Source organism: Limanda limanda, chromosome 1 (assembly GCF_963576545.1).
Source record: "Limanda limanda chromosome 1, fLimLim1.1, whole genome shotgun sequence".
In the NCBI taxonomy this organism is placed as follows: Eukaryota; Metazoa; Chordata; class Actinopteri; order Pleuronectiformes; family Pleuronectidae; genus Limanda; species Limanda limanda.
The window spans coordinates 11,552,282-11,577,642 of record NC_083636.1 but is presented as its reverse complement, the minus strand read 5'-3'; the positions used below and the strand labels follow the sequence as shown (position 1 = coordinate 11,577,642).

The 25,361-nt window shown below is 44.3% G+C and overlaps 3 protein-coding genes across 4 annotated transcripts; 1 reads left to right on the top strand and 2 right to left on the bottom strand.

Annotated features, from left to right (window-relative positions):
- Nucleotides 1-8,259: 8,259 nt before the first annotated feature.
- On the bottom strand, nt 8,260-12,954 carry creld2 (cysteine-rich with EGF-like domains 2). Of its 2 annotated transcripts, none has more exons than XM_061070176.1 (10): nt 12,626-12,954; nt 12,399-12,481; nt 11,163-11,273; nt 10,863-10,954; nt 10,556-10,732; nt 10,369-10,467; nt 10,098-10,181; nt 9,865-9,960; nt 8,744-8,908; nt 8,260-8,597 (listed from the first exon to the last, which is right to left on the bottom strand). In XM_061070176.1, exons 1-10 carry the CDS (start codon nt 12,764-12,766, stop codon nt 8,539-8,541), a joined length of 1,107 nt encoding a protein of 368 aa, XP_060926159.1. In that variant the 5' UTR covers nt 12,767-12,954; the 3' UTR covers nt 8,260-8,538. The 2 variants fall into 2 exon arrangements, with proteins under 2 accessions (XP_060926159.1, XP_060926167.1); XM_061070184.1 differs by having other exon boundaries at nt 8,768-8,908; nt 12,626-12,951.
- Nucleotides 12,955-13,220: 266 nt separating this feature from the next.
- Nucleotides 13,221-17,038, top strand: alg12 (ALG12 alpha-1,6-mannosyltransferase). Its single transcript, XM_061071304.1, has 9 exons — nt 13,221-13,407; nt 14,231-14,363; nt 14,453-14,626; nt 14,704-14,898; nt 14,982-15,086; nt 15,226-15,448; nt 15,641-15,810; nt 16,087-16,162; nt 16,271-17,038. Exons 1-9 carry the CDS (start codon nt 13,249-13,251, stop codon nt 16,512-16,514), a joined length of 1,479 nt encoding a protein of 492 aa, XP_060927287.1. The 5' UTR covers nt 13,221-13,248; the 3' UTR covers nt 16,515-17,038.
- A 384-nt stretch (nt 17,039-17,422) lies between these two features.
- Nucleotides 17,423-24,353, bottom strand: zbed4 (zinc finger, BED-type containing 4). The gene is made up of 2 exons (XM_061069396.1): nt 24,251-24,353; nt 17,423-22,192 (listed from the first exon to the last, which is right to left on the bottom strand). The coding sequence occupies exon 2, from the start codon at nt 21,997-21,999 to the stop codon at nt 18,214-18,216; it is 3,786 nt and encodes a 1,261-aa protein (XP_060925379.1). The 5' UTR covers nt 22,000-22,192; nt 24,251-24,353; the 3' UTR covers nt 17,423-18,213.
- Between the last annotated feature and the right edge of the window lie 1,008 nt (nt 24,354-25,361).

Below are 25,361 nucleotides of genomic sequence, written 5' to 3'. Positions count from 1 at the left end.
CCTCCCTGGGTTTCTCTGTGGGGGAACCAAGGGCACGAGGCACAAAAAAAAAAAAAATGGACAGAAAACACACAAAGAAGTAGAACGGCACTCTGCAAAGCGCATGCTGAGGCCCAACAGTCCCTTCAAAATCCAATCAATCTGCACCAAATCTAAAACATACTCAGGGTTTAAGTGAAAAACAATTCCTGGATCCGCACCATATTGTAATGAGTCGTTCCCAGACTCATTCTGCCTTCTTCCACCAAGGTTCGTGGTGATGCGTCCAGTAGTTTTTGTCTAACGCTGCGAAATAAAACAGAACTTCCTTGCCAGAGGTACTTGACTATTCAGCCTGAGCCTGAACTATCCACCCAAAGCCTTTCATATAAATGACTACACAAATGTGGAAATAAATGAAGATGGTCATCCCACAGAGTGTATGTGTGCATGAGTCTGCATCACAAACAAAGACAACGTCAGGAGAGTGAAGGATGAAGTAAAGTAAGTAGAACAAATTATTTACACCTACTTGCCACTCATGAGTATCAATATACCTTTATCACACTGGTATTTTGCATATGACAGATCTGACCATTTCATTTCTTTGTATTGGCTGACGACATTATACAAGCTTTATGATTGGATCTTTAAGTTTTAAAAAAAGGTATATGAATTTTCCCCACTGAGAATATAAAGGGAAAACAGTTGGGAAGCTCCACTCCAGTTTTCTCCGGCAGCACTTCACCTCTGGTTAAACCTAAAATAATTCATCCTGGTTCTTGTATAATTGGACATTTATGAGTATTTTGAGTGTGAGAAGTGAGAGGCGGGGGCGTAGGAAGCGAGGGGCTTCAGCAGAGCGGGCTGCGGGGGGGACGGACGAGTGGCACGTCACCGGCCCTGCAGCTCCACATGGCAGATACATGCCTAAAAGTGCTGAGCCGGCAGAGAGGTGACAGGCAGGCTTAGCTGAGCCAGCACTGCTGCTCTCTCTGACTGCAGACTCATCAGCACAGCCTTCAATACAAAAACCCCACTCTCTTTCCTGGAAACCTGACTGTCAGATTTACACTTTGCAGTACGACAAGAATGATGGATAGACAGATGGATAGATACTTTATTGATCCCGAGGTAAATTTAGTGTTTTAATTGACGCTAATGTCGACCATGCCTTCAAATTGAAGCATCTGTCATTACGCGGGCTGCCATCTTGAAGAAGAAGGGTTTTGATTTTTGCCCTGAGTTTGCTGAGCTGAACGCAAATCACCCCCGGCGCTGACCGGAGGTAGCACCGTCGGTTGCATAACGGCCGTCGGTGGGGTGGTCGGCGCGCCTGAGCTGCTGAGCCCCCCTGTGATCGTGGCTCTCTCTCTTTTCGAGGGTTCCCGTCCAGAAAAAACAAAAAGCCATATGAGCCGATACCAGCCCAGGAAATGAGTTCCGCGGAGAAATGGCGCAGGAGCCGCGGCCTGTTTCATATCCACTCGGTTATAATGAGGGGAAAACTGGAATTGATGCCTGCTGCTGTTGTTGTGGCGATCGGTCGGCCCTCGCTTTCATGTGGCCGCATGCGGCTTTGAAGGTTCATAAGAGACTCATGTCCCTTTTTTATTACGCTGCAAGGAAACACATCCCCTAAACCACCCAATAAAACGGGGATCAGACGGAGTCACGTTTAGGACGCTGGAAGGAGACGTGAGAATGTTTTGATGACCCAAGAGTAGTGGCCTGTGCGAGGCTGGGATAGAAAAACAGGAGCGTGACTGCCATTGAAAGTAAAGAGAGCATATTTACAATAAAACACTCACACAATCGCCACAAACTAGAGCGTGAGAGCGAAGTTATACGTGCAAGTGGAGCTGTTTGCAACCCACTCGTCACCCGAGAGCCAGTCTGTCACTTGTGGCCTCAGAACAGCCTGTGAGTCTGTCACCGTCCCCAGCAGGAGGACGTGCAGGGCTGCATACAGCTGTCCTCTTTTAACACTTCAAAAGAATACACTGTTCTTTTTGCACAGCACCTTCCCTCCTCTGCAGCCTCTGTACTGAACAATTTTAATTAACCAAAATGATCCTGCGTCATCCAGACCCTGTTTATATAGCACCAAATAACAAATTAAAAAGTATCTGAAAACTAAACACTTTCACAAACATCAGTATGTTATGAAATTAAGGTATTTTTACTTTTAAATTTGGTCTACGTCCAATCTGTTAACATGGATGAGGTGTGGTTTATTTCCTGTACAGCAGCCAGCCAGCAGGGGGCAAATGAGACGTTTTGGCCTCACTTTAGGGGAGCTGTTATGTGGACACTGCAGTCTATGCTCCGAATGTGTCAACAGGAAACAGTTTGCCATCATATTAGCAAACAACTGGTTATGGTTTTATGTTAATATTGTGTTTACAGGTTTCTTTTCCATAAATGGCCAAAAAAATTTGAATCAAAATACCTATTTTCTAAATAAGTTGTGTTTATTTGTCATTTATTCGTCACTTCACATTCGTTTGAGTCCATTAGGAAAAATCGCACACCAGACAACAATAAGTCTGTTTCTCAACAGAGCATTTCTCACAGCTAAGTTACACACAGCATCAAACCTGTGACCTCCCACTCTCCCCAAACACTAATCCACTGTAGTCTGTCTGAGCCTGTGTGTGTGTGTGTGTGTGAGACGCCCTCTCTCCCCTGCACTCCTCCACCTTGCTCCCTCTCCTCCGAGTGTGTTTACATCTTGCAGTGTCAACACCGCCCGGGCGCCATGGCAACGCACACCGCGGCGGGTAGGAGCGAACGTGGGGCCTCTGCTTCCATCGGGGGTTTTACAACTGTATTTTAGATAAAAGCTATCGGAAAAAGTGCTTTGAAGCCGTGTCCAACGCTGACAGAGAAATATGTGTTTGATGTGGGGAGGCTGCTCGTGGTTTGTGCTGCTGCAGGTGCTGAAATAGGTTAACAATGCAAAAACACAAACTATTCATAGAAAAACATCCACCTTTACAACTGGTGTGAAATAGGTCACACTATCACCCACACAATCACTGATAGTCTACCTTTCTCAGGTTTGGTCGTACCTTGTTATTTACACCTGAAAAACAGGAACAACACTTTGAAAAACAGCTTGCTGTCTGGTCAATGCTCCTCCATTAGGCGCCCGGACAACCTTTTAAAAATGACGCCATTGCGATGCTTTCTCTCATCCAAACACTAAAACAGAGGACAGGCTGTTCTTTGATGAAGCTCAACCTCACTCCACCGTCTCATCATTGTAACTTTTGGTGTCCTTATGAGGCTCAGGTTTGTGGTTTACGTGACATTTAAGTAACCTGTTACTTCAGAAAGCTGAATGTTACCTGGTTACTTGCTGTAAGAGCATGTAAACACCACCGTCTAAAAGCATTTGCTATTTCATGTCAGTGTAAAAAAGACAGTAAAGCCTCTACTTGTTGGGGGAAATGGATTAGAGTGTCAATTAACCTCTAATGTAAGTGTGTCGTATAAATCAGGGTTATAAATAAAGACTGGAGATTTATGTGTGCTCTTTCTCTCTTTCTTGGACTTGGAGTCTTCAAAAACAAAGATTTTAGGAAAGAGGACGGTAGCACTGAAATCTGCGGGAGATCAAAGTCGCCCTCTCTGTCTCCTCTCATTCCTGATGGGTGGAACAGATCAGAGGCCAGACAGTACAGTCACACTGTAGAGCCGCACGCAGACGGACACACACAAGCCAAATCTTATCGCACTCCTACGCAAGCACACACACACACACACACACACACACACACACACACACACACAGATGACTGCATGTGCAGACAGACACGCGCAGACATTGGGCTCTGCCTGTCAGATCAAACAGAGGTGAGTGCAACATCTATCCATCCTCCCTGTCTGCAACATCTCTGTGCAGCCGCAGCCAGTGAGCGCCGGGCCACTCCCTGTCTCCTTCTCCCTCCTCTTCCTCCTCCTCCTCTTCCTCCTGCTCCCCTGAGAGATACTGAGAAGCTGTTTAGCCCCTCTGGTTTTCTTTGGGAGGCTGATGTGCAAGTGACTAAACTGAAACCAACATTAATAATTCTCTAATAGCAGAATACAGTCGAGAAATGCAGAAGGCTCTTTTAAATATATATATGACACTGTTCTCACACTGATCATTATTAAAGGAGACCTATCATGCTGATATACAGGTTCATCATTTCAATTTGGGTTATTACTTGAAAATGTTCCCATGCTTTAATGTTAATAAAACTCCTCACTCTCCTCACATTGTCCATTGCTGCAGCTCCTCTTTTCAGCCTCTGTTTGTAACCTTTGGTTTTGAGTCCTGTCTCTTAAAGGCCACCTCCCAAAAAGCCAATGCTGCTCTCTGATTGGCCGGTACAAAATAATTGTTGAGTCCCTTGACTGATGGCTCCGAATAAACTCTTTCTAAACAGGTCACAGAAATATGCTGATCTGCCACAACAGTAGAACCAGCTACTGCGGCTGATGTCTGTATATTTCTAGTAAAGTACATTAGCTTTCAAGGCAAAATCTGCACATGAGGTATAAAGAACATGGAGTTACATTAAAATAGATGAAAAAAGGAATTTTCATTCTAACTTTTCATTTCAAGCACAACAAACCTGCAGGACCAAATAACACACTGAATAATTAAAAGTGTTTGGATGGGTTTTACACTCTTATTGAACAGAACAGTCCCAGGTAGAAAATAAATATATATATATATTTTACCCATGAGTGGAAAACACTGGTGTCACTGGTGTTTTTTGCTAATGTATTACTTCTGTGCTGCTCCAGGCACCTTGTTGTGAAGAAAAAGCTATTTCATGATGTAAATAATTCAGATTTACATTACTGCTTCCTCCCATCAGAAAGTCGGCCCAGATCCTAAACACACACTGTAAACTCTGCACGATCGGAGCTGCGTGATCTACTCAGTGCTAATCTACTTTTATATACTGATTAACTTTTGCCACTGAATACTTGTGCTTGAATTTGTTTAAGAGAAAAACAGGTCAACCTTCGCAACAAAATCAATTAACGTTTTAATTAATTTCAAATTCAACTTAAAGCTAGTCAAGGTTATTATATCAAGAGATCATCCGATGAATATGGCCAGTCCGTTGATTGTGCAGATCCTCAGAACAGCACATCCTTTTGCCGTTTTGTGAATGTTGACAACTGCTGCATGTCCAGACACACAACTGAAGCAGAATGCTAATGTTGCTAAGAATCAAAGATACATATAAGTATAGATTATGTTTGCTTTTCTTCAAAATGCCTTGTTGAATCCCTCTTTTGCTCAAAACACAAATCTTCAAGTTCCTCCTTCTCGACCCCAGACAAATGGCTTCACCTGCTGCCCCAGACACCCATCTGATGCTTTTACTTGGCGCCAAAGTCTGTTTCATAAAGCGACTTGTTGCTGTCCGTGTGTTCACTGAGGCTGATTCCCAAACAGCACCTTGAGAAGCTCTATATTTGAGTTGCTTCTGCCTGGCAGAGTTTCCAATTTGTCCGGCTTAATTGTTCGGCGGTGGAGCTTTCCAGCTGGGTGAAGGGAAGGCAGACCCGACCGCATCAGAGGAGGACGGCCAGTTTAAGGAGTGCCCGACATCAGAGGCGGTGCAGACCACTGACAGCCGGACAGGAGCACATGGTGCCACATCTGGCTTCTGGTTTAGTGTGCAGTTCCCCTCAATGCATCTCCGCACTGTGATTATCTCTGTCACCGCTGCCTTACAATGGAACAAAGGGGATTGTTGTCTAAGGATAGCTTTGGGAAGCAGCAGCTCTGAGTTTTAACTGATGAATGAGGACGAAGAGGAAAATGGAAGGCAGGGAGTCCTGGCCTGTAGGAATAATAAGCACTGAGGAGATTGCAACACTTTCTTGCTCTGCGTGCTCCCGGGTTTCCTCAGTAAGCCTGTCAGTGTCCTCATGGTCACCCCGCTACAGCTGGACCATGTGGGCCACAGCTGAGGTTTACTGGCAGAAGAAAACCACCACAAAGTGCAGAGAAAAGAGCAGGGTACCCCTCCGACCACAGAGCCTTTGTGCACATGCTGCTGCAGTCAGTGTAAACACACTCATGGGCAGTTCTGTGCATGTGCACAAGCACGAACGACAACATCAATGTGTTGATGCACGTTGAGTGGAATCCAAACGGGGACTCGCCGCGCCGCACGAAAGGGGCGGGGCAACATGAAGAGTAAATAATATGTCTCAAAAAGGTTATGAGTTCAAAACACTGAGAAAATTTTAATCAAGATCCTGAAACACTCAGGCCTGCTCTGTCTATAATGAGGAACTGCCCAAAAGTGAAGCCAAACGCCACCTGTTGGCTGACTGCAGTATAGGCCACGCCCACGACGTAAGTGAATGGGAAAAGGACCAAAGTAAAAAGTCAAAGTACAAATCTAAATACAGGGACTTCAATATTGTGGCTCCATGTCTCAGTAGTGCCGGGTGCAGCAGACAGAGGCAGGAAGTGACTCATTCATAATTAATCCCGCTAAGGAGATCACATGATTTTGTTTACAGCACATCAACACCGTCGTCTGCTCTTATCACCACAAACTCTCTGGACATCTTCGTCTGGGTTTTTTAAATTTTATTTTGGCGACTGTTGCGACTGTTGGGTGAGGAAAGATTGCAGATTATCCGGAGGCTCTCGCTCGGACATTTGCATTCAGCTCATCTGCCGTTTCAGGAGGTGATCGATACAACTTACAAAGCAGAGAAAGGTCACAGGTCGTGAGCTTGAATCGCTGCTGCCTCACTGTGCAGCAGGTTAGTCGAGCCGTGGTGACTCAGAGGAGCAAGGTGAAGCTCTGGAGATTCTTACTCATCGGTAAAAAGTGACTCCATCAGCATCAGCTTGCCGCGACACGATCGCAAAGTTTCCTGGTAGAGCGTTCATCACCGAGACCAGATGTGGAACTCGAATATCTCCTCTGCTCTAATAAAGGTTCAATTCACCGAGGAGGGTACTGGAGCATCAATAAGAGATACGCTGACTCATGTTAGTCTGAGCGCTGACTCATGCGAACCATCTCTGTTGGTTTCTATGTTTATTGTGTTCTCATCTTTCCTGACCTCTCCCATTAAGACCTACTTACGATACATGTGTTTCGCAGGTTGCCTAGAAGCGAGCTTTGTTTACTTTTTCTGCTTTGCTGCTCTTTTCCCGTGTCCCACTTCAGGTGCTGCACCCTCTGAAGGACTCAACCTGCTGTCCACGGCGTGTCCCATGTGGACTCTGCTGAGGCTGAGACAAAATGAGACGGGCTGGTCTACGTAGGTCACCAGCTCGTCTTGCTGTTACAGGTGTATTTTGGAAGTGGCCACCACATTAGCTTCGTCACTTTCACGTGTTTGTTGGCCAAATTGGAAGGAGCTATTCTGTTGTGTTGTCTGCAGCAGTACAATGACATTAAAGAATCCTGAATGAGTGGATTTCCATATGAACTCGTTATTTGTGTGTTTTCATCTCTGTTTAGTCATTTTAGAAACACCTTCTCCGTGCGATTTCATTTATATCAATTATAGACTGCATATTCTAGTTTTTGGGGATGTGAACCATTTCCCATCAAACCTTCCCATACTTCCCTTCCCACTTTTCACCAGGGGTGAAAAGTGGAGGCTCGGGTGTTTCAGTGTGTGTGTGAGGTGTGTGGGGGGTTGGCCTGTGGCATGATTGCATCTCTGCTGCTTGACATCCAGCTCAGACAGGTCTCAACTGGATGTTCCTCCCACCTTCAGCGGGCTTGTCAAGTCAAAACAGCTGACATCATCCCGCAGGAAGCTGGGAAGACTTATTCCAAGGTGAGACGCGGGTTAGAGAAATATGCTTTGATCCAAGCGGGGCCGTGGGAAGGTCTCGCCAAAAGGCTTCGTAGCATCTGAGTGGTTACAGTGCTGCATATTTGCATAAGAGCAAAAGAAGAAGTCTGTGATAAAGAGATTTGAAGAAGTCCCGGTCAAAGGGAAAAAAAGGTTACCTGTGGTATTAAAACATATTCATAACATATAACATAAGTAAATCCCTGCATCAAAGACAGTTATATGAAGGAAGCTTGAGTAAAAACAGTGAGATGCTCTACTTTGGTCCTCTCGGCTTCATTTAAGTGACACACATCCCATATTCCACATGACTAGACTGCCATCGTGTGGCCGTTTATGAGAACTGCAACTGCACAGATTTTACCTCCACCTGCTACATTTGTTCTCCTCGAATAAACAGCAGATTAAACAGTTTATTGATACGAGTTTACCTAAATTCAAAATGATTCACCTTTATTGAAACGCCTCCTAATTTTAAAACCATACAACAGATAAAGACAACAAGTGGTCATTCGCACACACCAGAGAAAAGCGACAACAACAACCAGCGTTACTAAGAGCATCAAATGTCTCTTTCCTCCTGTCCTGTAATCCCCGGTCCACAGCTGGAAAACACTGTTCTAGCAGCTTCCTATGGGTCTAAGTGCAGCTGGTTCTTCAAGTGCTCATCGTTGACGATTCTTACTGACTTTCCTCTAATGGTCCCCGACATCAAAGTTCTGGATGAGGAGTTGTGCTCGTCTCCTCTGCTTCTGTCTCCTCCTCTTTTTCTAAAGCAAATACAATCATGTGTGAATAATAATTCGATGTGAACAAGTATATACAATTTGAATACATCTTATCTATAATATGCAATGTGTTATCAATTGGTTTCCTGTGCAGTGTGTATAAGAACCTTGTAGCAGACGATACAAACCTAGTATATTCAGCAGCGGCTCACCTGGCTGTGGCGGTTGCAAACACTCGCCGTCCTCCTCCTCGTAGCCGACCGCACAGATGCACACGTAGCTGCCTTTAGTGTTGACACACTGCTGGTGCTCCTTCGTACACACCGGCTCGGACTGGGAGCACTCATCCACGTCTTAGGAAACCAAAAACATAAGGATAAGTGAACCCAGACTAGAATAAGATTACACATAACATGTGAGTGTACCTATTTGGGAGTCGAATATAATAGGACATTTAAAGAATATTAATGGTATTAGAATGCTTGAATTCCTATTTGAATGTGTATCATATTGTGATGCTGCTGCTGCCGGTCCCGTCTTTCGACTTTGAGTTTCACAATGTGGTTTTGTTCACACTTGTTTCGAGAAAGGAAGGAAGACAGAGGGAGATAAAGAGAGTGAAACACCAGAAAAACAACTGCCCTTCAGTTTATGTTTTCACACCTTATATATAAATATTCTACAGATACAGACATTGCAACCCCTGTGGAAACCAGTGCTGTTGCTGGTTTGAAGTCAACATGAGCCTCAACAGATTATTTTCACTGTTTAAGGTTCGTTACAGCTGGTAAGAGTAAATGTTTATTTATAGCCTAATGGTGGTATGCCCTCTGGTGGACAGAATATGTTCCAACCACATGATGACAGTGGCACTAGTAGAGCATAAGCCTGTATTTACATAATGGGCAAAACTATTTAAAAAATGTAATTCAATATTCAAACATAATAATATAGTAATATAGTAATATGATGGGATTAAAGAGGATGATTAACAGCTGATAGAGGATAAATCCGTAATATTTCAGAAAACATTACTACTACTACTTACAATTTTTGTTTTGATATTTAAACGATACAATTATGATCTGTTTTATAAATTCTCATGCCCAGTAGAAATCAATGGGCTTGGGGCTGGAAGGAGTCGAGTATTTATAGATAACCAACATAATGTTTGTCACTTTGTGTTAATGGGTTCAAATTTGCAGCTTCTGTTTGTATCCATTTTTGAACTGACTCACAATTTATTCTAGAAGTGACCCGAGAGCATATAGAAATGTCACCCTTCAAACAGTCTAGGATTTACACCAACCTGTGCAGGTGCCCTCTGCGTCCTCGTAGCCGCCGGCACAAGCCCGGCACTTATCAGAGCCTTCTCCAGTGCAGCCGGAGCAAACTCTATCACAAGCTGCAAAGGACAAAAACAGAAACACACTCTCTGTTAAACACTAATCACAGAAATATCATTAATGTTCTTTGGCCCTCTGGTCCTGAGAATCTCAGATTTCTTTTTGAAATGAAGCGGTTCATTATCAGTGGTCTTACCCTTGCAGGAGTAGGAGCCTTCTGTGTTCAGACAGAACTGATCTTCTTCACACGGAGAAGCGTCTCCGGAGCACTCGTTCACATCTGCAGTTTCAAAGATTACAGCCACGTGAACTGGTGTCGCACAGATTGTATTCTACATTACATTCTTCATGTCTTTCATCCAATCGGCATGAAAACTATTTTATCATCAAAGATCAACACATTTTAACACAGCTCTGGTTAAACCCACTTAAATAAACATATCTTATCTTTTCTCATCTTTTCTTACCGACACAAGCTTCCTGGTCGTCCTCCTCCCAGCCGTCCTTACACTCATCACAGTCCTGACTGGTTCCTCCGGTGCAGGTCTTGCAAGAAGAGTCGCATTCTGCAGGAGGAAGTGAAGCCCAAGGTTAACTCATCACTTAGCGACATGTTTTTAGATGAAGTCTGGAGACATGTCGGTGATCCTGTACCAGTGCAAAGGGAGAAGGTGTCGTTCCTCACTTCGTTGAAGTGGCCTTCGCTGCAGTCCAGGCAGAACTCCCCCTCGTAACCGTGGCTACAGCTGCACTTTCCATTCCCTCCACGGGTGCCGTCGCCGTCGCAATTTCCATTTCCGTGGCAGGGTCTCTCAGAGCCCCCGACACAAGCTTACAGGGAGAATCACAAACACACACATTACATTTTAACATTGGTGCTACTTCCTTAGTTGGACAGGGTCATTTTGTATATGTATCGTATTTAAACAGCAGCACAATGTGTGTGTGTGTGTGTCCTCACCGTTGCAGTCCGGACCAAACGTTCCCTTGGCACAGCACACTTTGATGGTTTCAACACAGAACCACTTATGCAGATCAGGATGTTTTGTTTTCCTGCGAGGCGACAGGAAACACAACAGGAAGACTGAGGGTTACCACATTTAACTGAGTGAAACTAAAAAAAACACAAATAACTCGGCAGGTGTAGATCTCTGTCCAAATGGCATCAATCTGTTTGTCTTTGGTTTTGACATCCCAGAGTTAAGAAGAGTTTCTGTCCAGCTTCCTTGTTCATCATGAATCTGCATGAACCATCTCTCACCTCTTGAACCACCAGGTCTCAAACTGCTCCTCGTGCTCTTCTACCATGTGGTTGCACTCGAAGCTGCTGCTGTCACACAGGCCCTCAACAATCTCCATCAGACGAATCTCACTGCGAAAAGACGGACGGGGCGGAAACGGTATCAAAATCTGTCAGGAGATAATGTGTGTGTGTGTGTGTGTGTGTGTGTGTGTAAATCATGATGCAGGGATGAGCGAAATTGCCAAAATAACATGCCCCAAAAGGAGATCATCATACACACTTTCCAAGTGCTTGGTTTGGTGGCTGCTCGAGGTTGCTGTGTACGTTTTTTTTTTTAGAAATTTCCTTTCAATTACTTATAAGGCACTTAATAGTCTGACTCCTCAGTACATTGTAGCTTGTATCCCCACACGACCTCGGGTGAAGGGGGACAGAGCTTTTGAAATCAGAGCCCCGAGGCTGTGGAACACTCTGCATGAGGAAGCAGAGCAGCCTTGTCAGTAGCTTCCTTTGAATCAAAGCTTAATAACTTACATTTATCGTGATTTACCCAATCCAAATTGTTATTATAGTGCTTAATTTGAGTTTTTTTTGCAACTTTGTTTTGAGGATGAGGTATGAAGTATTATTTTTATGACAAAACAAATACTATCTGTAAAAAAACGGTTAAAACTCTGCATTGAAAGTTCCAGAGCCTGATGACAAAGGCCTGGTTTAACCCTCACTTATCGTCTCGACTTCCAAGACCTCAGAATACGACTCTGAGCAGTAGCTGTAGCAGTAGATGTAGTGGCGCTGTAATTTGGCTCTGTTACCGGCCACCTGTCAGTTAAAGATTCAGATCTTTGATACGCTTCATGTGTGCTCAGTGCAACGCTCTGCAGCTCCGGTGTGAACTGAGCAAACACGGCTCTGGTGACACTGGGGCAGGTTAGAGTGACCCTTAACCAGGTTCGTTCTCTAGAGCTTTCTAAACCCCTGAAGTAGTGGGGAAATATTTCAATTCAAATGTCTAAGTATTGCCAGTATTGTGAATGTGTTGCTCTCTGTCATTACTTCATGTAAACTGACTTTAATATATTTTTCATTCAGGATGAAACTGACGCAGCACAGACTCCTTCAAGATCTTCAATACCAGGCACCAACTTGCAGGTCCCTCTCTCATGTCCCTCTATGATCTCTAGCAGCTCTGATGAGATTCCTCCTGCTCTTTGTGAGTGTGACTGTGTCCTGAAGTGGGACAGGACGTCTCACCTCGTCTCGTACTTGGACAGCTTCCTCTCCTCCCAGGCGGTGTTGCCTCCACCAAAGTTCTGCTTGGCTGTTCGGTCATAGCCCTGCAACACAAACACCAGAGTCATGTTGGTCCAGAGAGACACCAGGGAGGGACCCGAGTCATTTGAAGACATTTAGACACAACATTCATCCCCACATTTGGTTGGACTCTTCAGTAACATCACACAAGTGTTGCGTTCACTGACCTTGCTGAAGTCGTCGGTGATTTGCCGACATGTGCTACAGACGCTTTTTAAATCCCTCTTGGCGCTGCAGCCTCCGGAGAGGAGGAGAAGCAGAGAAGCACAGGAGAGCAGCTGCAGCAGCCGTGGACCGGAGGACAGCATCGCGACCGTTCACTGCAGACACCTCTCTCACATCGGTCTCACATCGGGACACGGCTCGACTCCCTCTCATCAAACCGAGCTGGAGTGAACATTAAACACCGGTAATCGCGGTCTATGCAAAGCGCAGCTGGGTTGTATTTACATGCCGGTGAGTGTGGTTGTAGTTTCCGCGTCGGCGTCCTGCTACAATTGTGTCTTGCGCTGATTGGCTGTCGGCACCTGTCAATCAAACGTGTGACGAATCACAAGCCGCCACGCGCGGGACAAGTAGATCCTTCCGCACGTGGAAATGACAGGAAACCTGGTTGTTTCGTTCAAATGTTTTTTATTTTTGATTATAATTGAATTATTAAATTGAATTCATAAGAAAAACCCTGACGCCGCGACCATAACAATTATGTTAAGGTTTTAGCGACATGACAGCATGTCGTATAGTGCAACTTCCGGTCAGGAGCGGAAGTGACAGCAGGCTCTCAGCTGTCATGGCTGAAAAGAGGAGAGTTTTGGGGCTTCCTCTGCTCGTTCTGTGGATTTCTGTGTCTCTCCTGCATTTATTCATCTGCCCGTTCACCAAGGTGGAGGAGAGCTTCAACCTACAAGCAGCGCACGACATTTTATATCACAGACTTGACTTTGACAAGGTAAGGAGCTGTTTTACATTCATGTAGTGGAGGTGCTAACAAGCTAACTGTACACAACACCAGTCCAAGGCATCATATTTATGTTAACATGAGTGAATATCTAACACAGACCACACTAACATTAAAACTGTTATTATATATCTAAAAAAATACACCGATTTTATACTATTATCAGTCGTAGACAAAGATATTGTTTGAATATTTAAAGCCCTAACATATATGGAGATATTTAATTCTATAATTGTGCAATTTGAATTTATTTTTTAATATTTAATGCAAAAAATTTGTAACAAAAAGGAAGCTTGTACTGTTTGAGAAATGAAAAAGTCATCTGTTCAAATCAATACAGAGTAATTTGACTGTTTTAAAAATATAACCGGTTCATATGATATAATATCATATAACATAATATACGTGTGCTTTATTATTAATGTATTAGCAAAAAATAAGATACATTTCATATTTAAAATACTTTAACTATTATCTCCAATCAGACATTTTCAGGGTTTTACAGAACCGGTAAAAGTGGAAATCTAATCAGTCCGTTTCATATCTTTCATCTAAATCACATGACACAGTCTTCATCAGCAGGCGGAAATTACTGGTTTGTCTTGGTGAAAATGGAAATCTGAACATCTGCATCTCCATGACAACTGGGCTATCATCCATCTCTTGCCGTCTTGAGACCCTGTGACGAAAGCCCAGATCAGCTACTAAATGGGCGGTTGTTTCCGTGTGAAGAGCAAATAAAAAAAACTAAAGTGATAACCCATTTCCTGTGTGATGTTGTGGTTGCATTTGTGATGTATCTTCTGTATTCCAGTATGACCACTATGAATTCCCTGGTGTGGTGCCACGGACTTTCCTTGGCCCCCTTTTCCTCTCCGTGCTCTCCTCCCCTGTTGTGTTTGTGTCCTCGCTGCTGGACGTACCCAAATTCTACACACAGCTGATCGGTAAATCACTAACATCTCACTACTCGCTACACAAATAACTGTCATTTTAAACCATTAAAACGTGCATTGTTTTGATGTGTTTTCTTCAGTCCGAGCTTCCCTAGGATTCTGCGTTATCGGTGCACTGTGGCACATGCAGAAAGAGGTGAGGAGGCAGTTTGGCTCCACAGTTGCAGGGCTCTTCTGTTTGACATGTGCGTCACAGTTTCACCTGATGTTCTACAGCACCAGGACACTCCCTAACGTATTTGCACTTCCAATAGGTAAGACGAACCAGTATTATTCATCCAGAAACCATTTTGTTAATCTACAAATCATGACAGTAGGTTTCTTTTCCCAGTTCTGGTAGCGTTCACATCTTGGATGGCTCAGAAATATGGCCGCTTCATCAGCCTCTCTGCTTTAGTCATCATCGTGTTCCGGTCGGAGCTGAGCATCTTCATGGGTCTCATGTTGTTGATCTCACTGCTGAGCAGGAAGCTGGGGCTGCTGCAGCTGCTCTACTATGCGGTTCCTGCCGGGATCTTGTCCCTGGGTGAGTGGTCAATGTACATTGTATAAATAAAGTTAAACTGAACATGTGCACAAATATCATTTTGATTCCTTTTGTTTCTGCAGCTCTGACAGTGGCTGTTGACTCCTTCTTTTGGGGGAAGCTCCTGTGGCCGGAAGGTCAAGTTTTGTGGTTCAACACTATTCTCAACAAAAGCTCCAACTGGGGAATATCCTTTTATTTAAACCTGTACATTACCATGAACAAAACGATCACCTCTACATTTACTTCTTGCTTTAAATAAAAACCATGAAGGCTGATCTCACCCCCTTCCCCCCCGAGTTCTCCTTGACTCCTCTCCCCAGTAAACCTCCCCCTTTCTCTGGTACTTCTACTCTGCTGTGCCCCGGGCCCTGGGCTGCACGCTGCTCTTCGTCCCCCTCGGCCTCCTCGACAGGCGGATGAGGCTGCTGCTGTTTCCCACCGTCGGCTTCATCCTCATCTACTCGCTGCTGCCCCACAAGGAGCTGCGCTTCATCATATATGTTTTCCCAGTGCTCAGTTTGGTGGCGGCCCGAGGCTGCTCTTTCATGCAAGTCAAAGCACTGAAACCTCGCCTATGTTTACAGTGAAACAATTTACATCATTATCACTTAATCAGACAAAGCTGATGTTTAGGATACAAAAGAAACAGTTGAGGAGGAGAAACCTCCTGTTTTCTTAAATGAAGGCTTCTGCTCATGTTCCTTATTTTTTTTTTTTTCGTTTTTCCTGTTTGCTTTAGTCTGTGCAACTACCAGAAATCCTGGATGTACAAACTGGGCTCTGTGGTTGTGGTGGGCCAGCTGTTGATCAACGCAGCGTACTCTAGCATCTGTCTCTACGTTTCCCATCACAACTACCCAGGGGGCCGCGGGATGCAGGAACTCCACAGGCTGTCGCCGGCAACTGCAGGTTTGAGTCACTATCAGCTTATTGGTATTCGCAGGATCTGCCATATTACTAATAACATATATGAAATGTTCAAAGAAATAAAATGGGCAAAGTGTGAAACCCTTGTGGTACATCTTTGTTAACTTTTTCTGTTTTTGTGTTATTTTTAAGCTTTTTAGTTGTGTGACAAACCATTAGTTGTACAGGGGAAAATTAAGAATATTTTCCTTGAATTTGTTTTTAGTAATTGTACAAAGTCTTAGTGGTTTAAAAATCAGTTATGTTTAATTCTTCCAGACGTGTTTGTTCATATTGACACCTACGCTGCTGAAACTGGAGTATCACGGTTCATGGAGCAAAACAGAAACTGGAGGTCAGTGTTTATTGTGTTGATCTCACGTCTGTCAGTAAATCTAATGTGAACTATACTGTTTATTGTTATTTAAAGCCTAATAATAATGACTTTTGTTTTTTTTAACAGATATGACAAACGTGAGGACATGAATCCCTCAAACCCTGAAATCAAGATGTACTCTCACCTGCTAATGGAGGCGGATGTTACCAAAATACATCGACTACAGGACACTCACCAGCCTCTGGCCTTCATAGAAGGTTACAGCAACACCGCCCTCAACGTGTTTCACTTCCCTCCGGTCAGCGTGCGACTGGAGAGAAAAGCTGTGCTAATGAAGAGGAAGACTGAAGCCAGGCCTCAAAGAGAGTGACTTTTACAGGAGTGCTGTGTTGGATAAGGACGATTATCTTGGTGACCAAATGTCACAGTTGTGGACCAGTGTTTTCAAAGATTATAATAGTATAGACTGGAATGTAAAGGGTATTTTTCTAGATTTGTTTCTATTCAACTACAGATTAACTGATAAAATGTGCTCCACCAGCTGGTGAACAGGTTGAACTGGAACAATAATACTGTCATGCATAATGCATATTTAACCAGTTAAAATGGTTCTCTGTGCTAATGTTTAGACTGGTATTGAAGTTGTTACACACATGGATTGCAAGAAAAAAATGTTTTCATATGGAACAGTTTTATAATCTGAAAAGTTTATATATTATTTACCTCAGATTGTCATTTGTATATTGTTTTATAGCTGAATAAAGCTGAATGTGAAGACTGCAAAATTTTGGTTTTTTAAATCGACACTGCAACTTTTATTAACCTTAAAATAGCAGCTTTAAAATCAGTCCCACTACTCACTCTGATTGTTCTTGCTTCATGTAACTCTGGTGGGTGGATTGTCAATTGTCAGAATCAGGCCCAAGTTAAGGACACACATTTATCTAAGTATTTTTAACTTATCTACAGTTTTTAGAAGTGTATATTTCTGATATTCAGTAAGAACTTTTAAAATATTAAGAATCCTAAACAAAGTGGTGTGTTTGTTACATAACATTTGTTGCAGCAGTTTTTGTGGTTCAGGAAGCTGGCGAAGTTCAGGAAGTGGGTAATATACACCGTTCAGTTGTATTTCAGCTCAGTAAGAGGGACTGTGGAGTCCACGAGTAACGAGTAAAAACCAAGAAATCTATATTGTACAATAAATCCTAATCGATGTTAAACAAAAATAAACTGGAATTTTTCATAAGGAAAACCTTTATTTACAAATGACCACAAAATTTGCATGGTTCCAGTCTCAATGCTCAAACATTTATCAAATTAGGTTCAGAAGTCATTTCATATAAAAATGTACAGTACATTGTTTTACTCAATAATAAACCCATAATTTAATCCCCTGGACATAAACTTAAATTGTGCTTAAGAGACAAATTGTATATTCCAAACAAACTCCTTATTCTGAAAATACAGCAATATTATACATGATCTTATTAAAAACATTTCACAAGTAAAAAAATTTCTATTTCTAAATGACAGTACCATGAGCCACGAATTCACGATGAAAATTAAATAACATTAACTTAAAACATCTTTCAGTCACAGCATTTATTTTTGGACCATGTTTTCACTTGGAAAACAACTCTGCATCTATCTTTTATCCATAAAAATTAAAAGCAACCTGACGTGATCCGCGCAATTTAACAAAAAGTATTTACAGCATTTTTGACCTGAAGTAGTTTTGGATAAGGCACAAGGAGAGAGTAGACACAGAACAGAAACGTTGATTTACAAGCAAACACATCATCATCAACCCCTACAGCTAGAAAAACCCTCCCTCCCTGACACACTTCTGACTGAGACTATTCATCACAACAGCTCCAAAGTGTTTCAACAGTAGTACACAGAATACAATAAAACCTCATCTGGCCTTTGCATTGAGACTCGATCAGTGTATAAATTGATATTTTACATTTTGCCCGACAGTAAAAAAAAAAAAACACCCCACCCATTTCACAGCTAAGCAACTTGGTCCTTGATAAAGGGTTTTCAAGTTAATGCTCAATATTAAATCAGTATTGAAAATAGATCAGAGGGAGGTTGACCTTGAGGAACAGCAGGCCCTCCATGTTCTCCAGTAAATGTCTGGGCTGGTTTAGAGCATAGTTGACGCTCGCTGTGCTGAACAGTGTCTCTGCTGGGACGATGCTGGGGGGGCAGCCAACGTATCGGGCGGCTACTTTGGCGAGATCGGACCACATGAACTTTCTCATGTTCCAATAATCGAGGGGGTCACAGCTTTGATCGAGTATGTCTTCCTCGAGGTACTCCAGCACCGCCAGCTCCGAAGACTTTGGCTTCTCCTCGTGTTTTATCTTTTGCCGAATGTCGGCCATCAGGGACCAGAGGTTGTCCCTGTTTGGGTGGGGGGCGTCGGAAGAAACGGCGTCCTCGTTGCAGCCGTTGGGCAGCGAGGGTTTCGCTGCAACTGAGGTAGACGAGGAGTCCAGCTCGCTGATCAGATCCTGCTTAAATCGCTCAGCCTCTTCCTCTGAGAACAGTGACGTCTTGTATCGTGGGTCCAGCATGGTCGCCCAGATATATTGTTGGTCTTGCAGAGTTGTTGCCATTTTGCTCATCATGGCTTCCTTTAGAGACTTGAGCATGTTGTCTATGCCCACCGTCTCGTCGAACAGCATGTCTATCTTTCTGTTGAGGATGTGGATGAGTGGTATGACTTGTCCCAGAGTGGCGGTGTGGCTGTTCATCTCCCTGCAGGCGACTTCAAACGGCTTCAGTGCATTGCAGACCGACAGCATCACCTCCCACTGATCGCAGCTGATAATTTCCCTGAAATTGCACTCGACCGACATCTCGTCGATCGCTTTCTTCTGCTCCACCAGCCGCTCCAGCATGAAGAAGGACGTCCTCCACTTGGACGGGACATCCTGTATCAGCTGGTTCTCCGGCAGCTCGTGGACCCTCTGCAGCTCAGCCAGTTTCTCCTTGGCCTTTGCCGAGCGGTGCACACGTTCACAGATCTTCCGTGCAATACTCAGAAGGTTCTGAACCATTCTCTGGCTCTTTATGGCTTCGCTAACAATGAGGTCTATGGTGTGTCCGAAACACTGCATGGTGACATGGCCATGGTCCTCAAGCGTGTTTCTGATGGTGCTGTTGTCCGTGACAGTGAACCCCTTTTTAAGCCCTGATGAGGTGATCCAAGAATCCCACAGATACTCTAGCTGCTTTGGGATGTCATGCATATCGTTATCACAGTCTATTTGGGAGACATTTAGAAGAGCGGAGCAGTGGAAGTCCTGACCTTGGGGTCTAACACTCGACTCGTACGTCGCCCAGTGGGCGGTAAGGGTCAGGTATTCCCTTGTCTGGCTACTGACCCAAATACTAGTTGTGAAGTGGACGACCCCCCCCTCAGCCTCTTTCAGGTGGGTCAGCACGACATCCTTCACTCTTTCGTACATGTCTGGTATGGCAGTGCTGGTAAAGTAAGAAGAAGTGGGTAGAGAATACTGAGGCTGGAGGTACTCGAGTAGTCGGTTCAGTCCAGCATTCTCCACCATAGCTGATGGCTGAAGATCCAGTGCGAGCATTTCTGCGATAAGTTTGGTGATTTTTTTGGCAACCGGGTGGTGTTCATCAAACCTTTCAAGGTTCTGTTCCGTTTCGTAAACTGGCGTGTCCATGATCTCTTGTTTAACGTGAACTGCAGCAGACCGCACATCACCTGAGATAGCATTGTTACTTTCAAGAACATGTCCATGAAACCTCTGCATGTGTCTAAAGAGGCAGCTTGTGCCGAGGTTTGTAGTCTTTTTGCCTCTGCTAATTGTGCGGCTACAGTGCAAACAAACCACCTTGGTGGGGTCAGTGGGTGAAATGGAGAAATGGTTCCACAGTTTTGACGTCTTTTTGCTGAAAGCAGGCAGGGTGTGTGGCTTCTTCTCACTGGACGGGCTGTCAGTTTCTTTGGTTGAAACCCCGTCCGCTCCACTGAGACTGGTGAAGGGATGAGGGGAGGAAGATTCCCTCTCATCTGTGATTTTTTGGTTTTTGAGGACGTCTGGGTGGCGTCTCATGAGATGCCTCATCAGGCAACTTGTACCAAAGTCGCCCCGTTTCCCGCGGCTGATGACGCATGGACAGTAACGGCACAGTGCTTTTAACTGGTCGACCGGAGACACTATGAAATGGTGCCACACTTCGGATTTCACCCGTTTCATTATCTTCTTGTTTTGCTGGAAAACTGAATGATCCTGATCGAGGCTGGGGCCCTCCGAGGGGGGGCGCGGGGAGGAAGTCAGGGGGCCATCTTCTTCGTGAATTTTGAAGGAGAGATTGAGAGAGGACTCCTGCCCTGAGAGTTGCATCGCCTCATCGGATTCCTCTTTTATATGCACACTTTCCTCCAGGCTTTGGGGCAGCTCATTTGATGTGGTTTCCGGGGACGATGGAAGAAGTAGGGATTCTTTTTTCATCTCCTGTGAATCCTGCAGTTGTGTGCGAGACAAAAGTGAGGGCGGGTTTGTATAGGGTGGGGGAATGTGATTTCCCTGGCCGTTCTCCTCGATCACAACCTCTTTGTGGGCCCTCCACATGTGACGGATGAGACAGCTCGTCCCTAGATCTTTTCCGTTCTTCCCCCTACTGAATTCATTCATGCAATGGATACATACTGCTTTTGAATTGTCCAGAGGCGACAGATAGAAATGTTTCCATACAGCTGATCTCCGGCGAGAGCTGGAGCTTTTTGGGGTGCCGGGAAGACGCTCGGCTCCTCCGTCTGACATGTCCTCCAGGTTGTTGTCATTGGAATGTGAGGATGAGAGCGTGCTGCCGACGGTGTCTGTGTCCACGTACGGCTCGAGTTTTGGTTCTACTTTGGGTAACACCTCTTTGGATGACAGGTCTGAGTTCTCAGCTGAGGAGGTGGACGGTGAAGTGTTCTTTGAGGCAGAAGTAGTGACGCTATGAGTCAAGTCTCCGTTTTTTGGTGAGTTTGGGGAGGCAGGTGTGAAAGAGGAGGCGAGGGAGCCAGTCAGACTGTTTGAGGATGCGTCTGCTCCTTCTTGTAATAGCACAGTGGGGTGAGCCCTTCGCACGTGCCTCATCAAACAACTTGTGCTGAGGTCTTTCTCGTTCTTTCCCCGGCTGAACTCTTTCATGCAGTATAAACAGATTGCTTTGGTACCGTCTCGTGGCGATATGCAGAAGTGATTCCAGGCAGGAGATTTCTTCCTCGGGTTGGAATGACTCCTCATGGATGACAAAAGGCTCTGAGTGACGGCGTCCATGGCAACATCATAAAGGCTTGAGTATCCGCTTAGTAAAGTACTGTAGTCGTCACCGTCTCTTGATACAAAAGGGCCAATTGAGCTACCAAACGCCAGCCTTTCGTCATCCTGGGTCTCCTCCTCCATTTCATTTGCATCCCCGATGTCGTCCTTGATATGTTCGCTTGCTTCATCGAGGTTTTCAAACTGTTCGTCCATCACGTTTTCCTCAGTTTCAGTGTTTAGGCATTTGTTTGAAAAAGTGGGAGAACCTGGATCAGTCTCTTTTGCTTCATCAGACTCCACCTGTTTGTCGCCCTGAGAAGATAGACTGGGAGAAGGGGGAGAGTCTTTTTCCAGTGTTATGGAGGAGCAGCCAGGGGACGTTGCATCAGCAGTGTCACGAGGTTTAATGGTGTAGGATTTGAACACGTAGCCATCCTGGCCCTCAATTTTCAGGCAGGTCCCTTTGGCCTCTCTTCGTTTAGTTTCTATGGCGCCATTGGGTTCACTGACCATCTCCATATCCTCGCTCATGTGTGAGACGTCTTCCTCCCCGTCCATGGCTGCAGCCCAATGGTTTCTGTCGAATAGTCAGGTCTGCGTTGTCAAGCGTAATCACCTACTTCAGGTGCAGTCATCGATACAGCAGCTCTCAAGCAGGCGTTCTAATATGCGTAGGGCTCTCCAGGACACAGGGTGCCTGCTTGTCGCTCTCCATTTATGACTGAAGTTGTTTCACCTCACCGCACACGACCTGGAGAGAGGGAGAGAGAAAAATGTGATTGTTTTAAAAGGAACAAGTTTCCAAAAACAGGTCATACAGGTACAGTGGGAGAACAACAGTTCTGAACAGGCCGTTCTTTAATTAGTATTATCTAATAATAAACGGACTTTTATATAACACTGGGTTTGGTTGGTTTGTAACATTACAGTGTAAAATGATGTCATGAAACTTTGAATGTGATACCGGCCACTTTGATTTGCCATTCGGTGATAGACATGGAAATGTCTGAATTTGCAAGCGTATGAGCACCGCCCAGGCCGAGTGTTACGTTTGGTCTCAGTGAGGCTCATTTACAGGTGGCTTGACAGTCTGTCCAGTCTCTCTGGGAGCAGTTTGAATCACAAAGCCCCCAGCTCGTCCCAAACTCTCCGCCCTCTAAAGCTGTATGCAAATCAATTCACTGGAAGAATTATGTTTTAACGAAATGACTGTTTACTTTGAATTTTCCCCCATGCCATTACAAATTTTGGGACAATGTGTGCCTGTGTAGGCTCTGTAACGCCAGTAACTTTCCACGAAACACATTTGATTATTTTGGACCTGCTGTACTTTACATATATATGATAAATCTTTAATATACTAAATGTATCAGCAGCCATCTATATTGTTGAATATAGATAATATTGATACAACACTTAAGCAGCTGCTGTTATAAATCATTGAAATACGCTGAGGTTGGTGTCATAATAAAATTGAGAAACATGTTTTTCAGTTTTCAGTGACTCACGTTGTTGCACACTGCTAGCATTGGCTTTAGATAAGTGATTTAAACATTAATACTAACCTCACTTACATCAAAACTAGATAAACGAGAAAAATTTGAAATATAAAATAAAACAGAGATTCAACAGCACCACAATCTAAGCTTACACCATGACCAATGAGTAGAAATAACACCAGCTTAAATAAAAAAGATACCATGATCGTCTATAGACAGAAGGATTTATTGCAGGCTGTTAAGACTGCATTAGTGTTCACTGGGTACACATAATAAACCGGTGCTTGGTTGAATAATATGTGTACCTTGTGCCTCGATGGCCGGTCAACCACAGGCTGAGGGATCAGGTCAAGTGTGGTAATAACAATTGTTCAAATAAAACATATGTTTCAAGTCATCAATATCCAGCAGAGATATATTAAGATCGTCCCAACACTTGTTTTCAAGACCATAACAGTATATGCTGGTATTGCACAACATATAGTATGTGTGCATACCGGCCACATCAGCTCTGGGATCATTAGCCCGAGTAAACAAGTGTCCCAAACCACACCAACTTGTAGTAATCCACAACAAATAACCGTCGATCAGACTAAATGTGTTGTGCTAACAGAACCGAAGGGGTTCTCGATCTCCAGTCGAGTAGAGATCCACGAAAAACAAGCCGCCGCTTCCTGCATGGTCGTTGACAGCCAGTTTTCCGGGTTTGGCTGAAGCGCTAAAGGCAGGAAGATGCGAGAGGACAGCAGAGAGTAGCCACCGCTGGCTAGCTTACGTGTTCATGCTAACGCCAAAGGTTGTAAATGTGTGGCTCCACGCCGGGTTTCTTCTCACTCTCACTGAACCACAAGTTTAAACTTCAGACACCCTCCTCACAATACCACAATCACGTTAGAATGAACCCCAGCAGCCGGGTCCGCTTCCTCGCCAGTAAACACCACGGTGGCTAGCCTGATGCTAGCTGGGCTAGCGGCGAGGCTACTATACACATTAAAAACAACCAGCAGGTACAGGAGTGCAGTCACGTGGATCCACAGCAGGGATATCACAGCTAAGGTAACTTCTTCAACTGGCCCGGTAACGTCAGGCTGACCCGAGTAACCGCGTTTAGCACGCTTCGGACCGCACCACGACAGCTAGCTGGTTAGCTGCCAGCTAGGCCACACACAGGACAGGCGAGCTAACCTGGCGAGGCAGAACCAGCCGAGGCGACGCGACCCACACGGGATCAGAATCCGACCGGCGATCAGCACGACGGCCCGGCCGAACCGGGCCCGGCCGGGACCCCCATGAGGGCCCGGTGGACTTACCGTGGTGTGTGGCGGTGGGATGGCCGGGTTCGTGGCCCCGAAACGGTTAAATCTGACACATTTGATTGATCCGGAGCGGGGTTCACTTTGTTGCTTTTGTCTCCTGGTCTGCGAGCAGCGGTTCACGTCGGGCCGGAGCAGCTCCACACAGCGTCGGACGGAAGGAACATGTTTTAGTGATGTCACCGGGAGCTCCGGTGTCAGACCCACATTCACACCAACTACCAACTTTAAATTAAACTGTCACATTACGATCTACTCATGACCTTTAACTTTCTATTATTAACAGGACAGACCCACATGTGTATAAATATAGAACAAGCCACGTGTTTTCACATTAACAACAACAGATCACAATAAATAAAAATAATTATGGATGGGGGGTTATTTTGTATTTAGCTCATATTTTAAATATTTTCCAGCAGAATTGCATTTATTTAAAAGTGAAGTAAAAGTAAGATAAAACCAACGAGGCTAGAGTATTACTCTGTTTCCACAGAGTATGATATTATCACTTATTTGGATTATTTAAATTAAATGATAATATTTGGGGTTGGGATTTTATTCTGTTTCTGTTAAACTATTAACTAGCTTATTTCTTTAAGTATAGCTATGTTACCTTCGTGATTTTAGTTAGCATTTTAGTCGAAATAAATTGATTTAGAAAATAAATGAAAACATAATAATGGAGGCGGGTGTATTTATTCTGTATCTGTCTGTTTTCGTTTATTTCTTCACAATTATACTGGTGGCTTAACTTTGCATTTGAAGGGAATTAAATAAATAATTAATAAAATAGAATAAACAAGTAGCCCAGGGACAGAACGAATACAGATACAAAAATAAAGAATAGAACAAAACAATTAAATACTGAAAAATATTCAGAGCGAATAAATGACTGCTTCTGTGTGTTGCGTTCAAGGTCATTCCGGGGAAACGGTATTTTCTGTGTTTATAAATCTGAACAAACAATGCACTACGATTGTATCACGAACACGTTGCTGCTGACAACCGACGGTGTCTGGTGACCTGCGGGACACGGCGGGGCTGAACCCGGGGTGGGGCTGGCCACTCGTCCTCCTGCTTCGTGCACGGGAAACACAACTAAAAG